We start from the raw sequence: 6,571 nt of genomic DNA, 5'->3' as shown, positions 1-6,571 counted from the left end.
AGCCTGGTCTACAAGAGCTAGTTCCAGGACAGGCACCAAAGCTACAGAGAAACCCTGTCTCGAAAAACCAAAAAAAAAAAAAAAAAAAAAAAAAGTTATGTAAGTAATAAAGACTTTAAATTTGGGAGGAAGACTTTATTGGCTTAGGAGTTATATAAAGCTTTCTAATGAGAAAATTACTATCTGGAAATTTAGAATGAATACCCACCCTACCCCCTAACTTAGTTAGGGGGCATTCAAAAATCTGAGCATCTGAGCAGTATGGGCGCTCTTCCATGGTCTTTCCCGAGGATGCACTACTTGTAGACGCTTACATGTCATGGGTTTCGCTTTGAGTATTCTTGCCACACATTTTGTGTTTTAAAACAAAAACGTCATGTATCTATATCAGCTTAGCTTCCTAGGCAGTGTGTTTTGAGATGAGAACAAGCTAGCTTACTGGGAAGAGGCTTTTGTGGGGAGGAGGAGGAAGAGACAGTGAAGAGATGAAGGGTGCTTTGACACCTTTGACCCTATGAGGTATTATGCTTTGGAGGCCCCATCACATCAAAGCCACACTGAGGATCTGGGGAGATGGCTCAGTCTGTAACCTACTTGTTACACAAGCATGAGGGCCTCAGTTTGATCCCCAGAACCCATGTGAAAAAGCTAGACAAAATCCCAACACTAGGAATGTGGCTCCCTGGGCTTGGTAGCTAGCCAGTCTCATCTACTTGGTGAGTTCCAGGTTTAATGGGAGACCCTGTTACTTAAAACAAAGTGGGTGGCACTTCACATGATATCCAAAATTGTTCTCTGGCTTCTACCTGTAGGCACACACAAATGAACACACATACTCAAAAATAAAAATAAAAAATAAAAAATAGTAGGACCCCACCGTATTGAGAAGAGCCATGCCCACTTGTCACCCAGTCATTGGAGGGGGCAGTCCTAGAAAAGAGGCGTGACTTCCACAGAGCTGCCTCCAGGGAGGAGAAGGCTCTCATTACCAGAACGCTGTAGATAACCTATACAAGAAAGCTGTCCTGCTAAGCAGGTCTTTTCTGCTCTCTCTCACCCGTGTTCTGTTTTCCTGCAGGACTTCACAAGCTTCACTTGTCAGATACCTCAAGAGATTCAGACACTGCAAAGCCTTCTGCAAATGGTCATCAGAAAGCATTGTGAGACCCGACTGCCTCAGCAGCAGCATTCTGCAGCAAGTCCCCCGACGACTCCTGACATTCCCACAGACACTCATCAGCTTGTGGTGAGGTCTGGGCTGCCTGTCAGTGCCACCTTCTCACCAGCACGAGAACTTGGTATTGCTGATCAGTTTCTCCTTTGACTTTTCTGATTGACCTTAGAGCTTTTGGTTAAATCCTGAGTCTTAGATTAGAGACTGGGGAAAGGTTGTGTGTCTACAGCAGGGAGCCATCTGGATGAGCGGTGAAGATGTGCAAAGAAGCCGACTTTCTTATGCTTTGCTTTATGCCATGAGACGTTTGCATCTGCAGGCAGAAGCCTACCTGGAAGTTGCCTAGTACCCCAAAACATTTTCAGAAAGTCCTAAAAACTGACGTACTAGTAGCAAACTACATTTTTTATTTCCTAAAAAAACCAAAAGCAGAGTTTCTGATTCATGTTACAGAATCTTCATTAGACTTTGGGTCAGTGGGAAAATACTAGGTTCCTTCCAAACTTGAGCCTTGGTGGGAAGCCCCAAGGCTATCTTTTTGTGGTAAGCAGCAGTAAGAAGCATATGTGATTGTAGATTTGGACATTTGTGTGTATACACCTGATAATACTTCACAGCACAGTGCCAGTGTTGTACACACTTGTAACTTAGACTTTGCCTTATAGGCCATATGGATATTCATTTTTTAAAACCTTTTTAAAAACTACTTCACTCCTGTGCTTGTTGTGCCTGTGAAACCCATAGACAGAAATTGCTTCCTTTTTATGTCTCAGGCTTTGGTGACCTTCATATACACCACCTGAAGTCTTCACCTCAGGAAAGTTACCAGGGTGATACCCAGAACTTAAAGGTCATAGAAGGGCAGACACAGTGGAGTATGAGCTCATAATTATTCAGTTGTTTAGTTGTACGTGATTGTTGGGATGGTTTCTTAACTCTTGAGTTCCTGACTAAAAACATGAGTGCATGCTGTTGCTGTCCCTAGGTAGCACACAGGTCACAGAAATATAATGGTGCTTACATGCACAGTGTGGATGACAAAACAGGATTTGTATTCAGAAAAAAGTAAAACACTTCTTTTTCCCTCAAATTGTTGAATTTAGTTTCTTTTGGAAAAATTTACGAAAAACAGGATGTATCTGACATAATTTTTTATTAAATAGGAAAACCAGAAAATTGAGCTGTACTTTTACAAGCCATTGAGTACACTTCTTCCATTCCATCATTACCACTCTCTGAATTCCATAGTCTGAAGGAGAAGGAACATTGGTGCTGTGGCTCTGAATGACTCAGCGCATGCCTTCAGCGAGTACTGGTAGATTCCTGAGTGTGAGGTCTTGCATTAGCACAATGCAAGTCAGCTGCCTTCAAATTTCCGTGATCATTATGTTAGTTTATGCCAGGCTCTGCTTCTTATTGAAACTTGAAACCCATCCTCTGGGAAGACCAAGTGAAGGAGAGATCAGAGAACAGTTTTCCACTGCAGTCACTTTCAGTGCACACCATTTGCTGATTCATCCAAACACAGAGCTCCTGGCTAATCTGTAAGGTAAGGTGTCTGGAAATGTTATAAAATATTAAACTTTTCAGTATGTCTCAACTTTAATTTTCTTAACGTTCCCCTGTGTGTATGTCTCCCTGTGTGAATCTGTGCGTCTGTATCTGAGGACAGCTTTCAGGAGACGTTTCTTTCCTTTCACCATGTGTACATGATTGCATCCAGGTACCTTTACCTGATGAGCCATCTCACTGGCCAGTCTCAACTTCTTGTTCATTTGGACATTCTTAATCTGAAGATGAGCCGGGCTTGGGTGGCCACACTTAGTCAGATATACGATGAATTTTAAATACTGACTGGAAACATTTGCTGATGAGATGAAAAATGGGCTTCAAGGGTTGCCTCATCTTGAATCTCAGGCCCTCCGTGGTTGATCTGCTGTGTGGTCACCACTCTTTGAAGGTCAGTGGTCACTCATTCATCTAGTGTGAAGGACCCAGTCCAGGTGCAGTCACTGCATTGGGCATGTGCTGGAGGCTGACCGGTAGGTATAGAACTTCACACATGGACAGCAGCATGCAGAGGCTTCCTGTTCTAAGTTCACGAAGGCAGGCACACTTAGGAGTCTCATGTTGCAGTTGTGTGTGACGGAGAATGCATAAAGCTCTGCAAACAAGTGCACTCATCCACACTCGTCATGGTGCTTTCCGGGTTTTGACCGGATGGGGCTGCACCAGTGACTCTGTTATGTAGTCCTTTTATTCTCTCACTTTGAATTTCCTCTTTAAAGGGCATGGAGTTGGGCTTGGCATTGCATGACCTCATCCTAACACTCAGGAGGCAGAGGCAGGAGGAGCCCTATGAATTTGGAGTTAGCCTAGTTTACTTAGTGAATTCCAGGCGAGCCAGGGCTACCTAGTGGGTTGTTATCTCAAAAACAAAAACGAAAGAACATTAACAAAAAGAGCACAAGGGTTGAGGGTAGAGTGACTGGAGAGATGGCTCAGCCGTGAAGAGCACTGGCTGCTCTTTCAGAGGACTCAGATTTGGTTCCCATAACCCACATGGTGGCTCACAGTCATCAGTGACTCTAGTCCCAGTGGGGATTCAACACCCTTTTCAGGCCTCCATGGGTACTGCAGGCATGTGGTGCAGGAAAAACACACCTATACAAAAAACATAATACAGCCGGGCGATGGTGGCGCACGCCTTTAATCCCAGCACTCGGGAGGCAGAGGCAGGCGGATCTCTGTGAGTTCGAGACCAGCCTGGTCTACAGAGCTAGTTCCAGGACAGGCTCCAAAGCCACAGAGAAACCCTGTCTCGAAAAACCCCCCCAAAAAAAAAACAAAAAAAAAAAACACCAAAAACCAAAAAACATAATACAATTTAAACAAGAGAGCATGAGGCACTGTATAGATCTTGTTGGGGGGGGATATAGTAGATTCTTACAATTAATTGGGTCTGTGATATTTAAATCAACTATTATAGTTACAAATTTTGTAGATTGTAACATTGCTTTTTACTGATTTTCTAGCATATATTTTAGATCTCTCTCTAATCATCTGCCTATCTTTATATCTATCTATCTATCTATCTATCTATCTATCTATCTATCTATCTATCTATCTATCTATCTATCTATCTATCTATCCTTCCTATGTAAAATAAGGTATGATCTAAATATGAGACCCTCGGTGAAGTTGTCCACACACACACTATTAGCTCCTTCAGTCATACTTCTGTGGGGCTGGCTGGTAAGTCAGATGAAGCCTATTGGGCCTGCTTCTCACAGCCTCTGGGGCTGTGTGTTTCTATTCATGGTGGCAGCAGCAATTGCTGCCTCTGCTGCTTTGGCCAAGTGTAGTAGGTTGTTCCTGTGGGCCAGATGCTTGTGGTTGGCACAGTATTTAATGCACATAGGCAGAATTGTTATAGGATCTTTAAATATGTGAACATAAACACAACACTGATTTTAAACTTCAGCAAACTGGTGTGATACTTTTCAAATGTCCAGACACTGCTGAATTTTTGTTATAGATTGTTTTCAAATTTTCTGTTAGTCTTGTTTCTATAAGGTACTTTTACTGTGAGTTAAAAATTCTTAGAAATTAAAGTTCTGCAAAAAGCTATCCTATACTTGGTTTATAAGTCACTATATATAAAAACATATACTTAATTTATGTTTATTTTTTGATTCCATCATGATGAACACTCAAGAGTATTGAGACTGGTTCAGTGTTGAAGCACAGTGCTTAGCATGTTAGAGAGATGTTTTCACTTGCTTTCTGTTGTGTTATAGATAAATTCCTTGTAACCCAAAAGTAGCATTAATAGTTAAAAATGTCATCTTACATTACTTAATGATTCAAGCTCATTAGACTTGTTTCTTATTTCTTCATAGAGGAACTGAACGTCATCCAGAGTTCTGCAGAATGTGAGTGCTGTGAACACCAGCTCATTTGCTGGCAGTACGCACAGTCTGTGAACACCAATGACGTCACACTGCAGTCCACAGTAAGAAATAAATGTTCTCTATGACTGAGTTTACATACACATCAAAACACATATAAAAATTTAACAGTGACATTTTTTTGTATGATCCATGCTGGCATTTTCTAATGTTTATTATAATTTTTTTGAAATACAGACACAAACTAAGGTATTTCCTAAAATAACCTATTAATACAAAATGGGAGGTAAATTTCCATTTGAAAAACGTAACTGGAACCTTTTTTTTTTTTTTTTTTTTTTTTTTTTTGGTTTTTCAAGACAAGGTTTCTCTGTGTAGTCCTAGCTGTCCTGGAACTTGCTCTTGTAGACCAGGCTGGCCTCAAACTCACAGTCTGCCTCTGCCTCCCAAGTGCGCCGCCACCACCCGGCCTATATTTCTTACTTCTTATTGTGAACTCACATCAGAGACTGAAGTGGCGCTGGTGTGCAATGCAAGAGCATAGTGACAGGCAGTAGGTGTTCTGATACATGGGTAGCTCTGAACTCTCTCAAACAGGAAATTCTCATTTCTATTTCCTGGCTTTGAAAAACAGCCAAGAAAACTAAAGGTGCTTGACGTTGCTCTATTCTGAGTAAAGAAGTAGGTCAGTCCAGGCCAGCCAGATCCCAATGACTCCCATTTGCTTGTTCAGAGTTCTTAGTCAGCATCACTCTTTCTGTGTGTTGATGAGCACCCACCCTAACTTGCTTGCCAGTGAAACTTGTACATGGTGAACCTCCTTCTCTGATCTTTACATGTGTCCAATACTTAATGCAGATCAATAACAGATGTCTAAGTTGATTTGATTCTAAAAGGAGATCAATTTTGGATGTAACTTGCAAGGACTTAGAACCTGAAATAGCAATAGCAGCAGCAGCTACCTTAGAGTGCTGCCTTTGTTACACATTGCTGGAAGCACTTGCTTTCTCTTTACCCCTACTCAAACCTGTAATTTTATTTAGGAGTCAGGAAGCCTGAAGTAGGTCCAGCTCTGGCTACACTGCAGAATAAACTTAGTAGCTATAACCTGAAAAGTTGGTATCAGCTTTGACCCCAGGAACCCCAGGGCCAGACACTGAGTCCTGTGTAGGAACTGAAGGTACTAAAAAGTAAAAACAAAAACCTATAACCCATTTCCAAATCATCACCTCTGTGCTGAGTGGTAAGGATAGCTAATAGAGGACCATGCAACATTGCAGTTTTATAATGATGTGGCTGTCTTATGTGCCTTGAAAGAAAAAAAGAGCCCTACAAAATTTACTAAGGTCGGACTCCACCCAAGCTTGTTATATGTTGTAAGGAGCTGCGGTGGGCTGCATTCCCGCCCAGCTCCGCAAGGCTAGCTTTACCTGAAATAATTACATGGAAACTGTATTCATTTAAACACTGCTTGGCCCATTAGTTC

General features: G+C 41.9%; 1 protein-coding gene across 4 annotated transcripts in view; it reads left to right on the top strand.

The window, feature by feature from the left end:
* Positions 1 to 2,780, top strand: part of Lmbr1 (limb development membrane protein 1) — a 136,435-nt gene extending 133,655 nt beyond the window's left edge. For all 4 annotated transcript variants that reach the window (XM_005367461.2, XM_026789376.1, XM_026789377.1 and 1 more), the window contains one exon: positions 1,079 to 2,780. In XM_005367461.2, coding sequence (XP_005367518.1) covers positions 1,079 to 1,164 — 86 coding nt within the window. In that variant the 3' untranslated portion in view covers positions 1,165 to 2,780. The remainder of the gene's footprint in view (positions 1 to 1,078) is intronic.
* The last annotated feature ends 3,791 nt before the right edge of the window (positions 2,781 to 6,571 follow it).

This window comes from Microtus ochrogaster, unplaced genomic scaffold (assembly GCF_000317375.1).
Source record: "Microtus ochrogaster isolate Prairie Vole_2 unplaced genomic scaffold, MicOch1.0 UNK18, whole genome shotgun sequence".
Classification (NCBI taxonomy): Eukaryota; Metazoa; Chordata; class Mammalia; order Rodentia; family Cricetidae; genus Microtus; species Microtus ochrogaster.
This window is presented reverse-complemented; position numbering and strand designations above follow the sequence as displayed.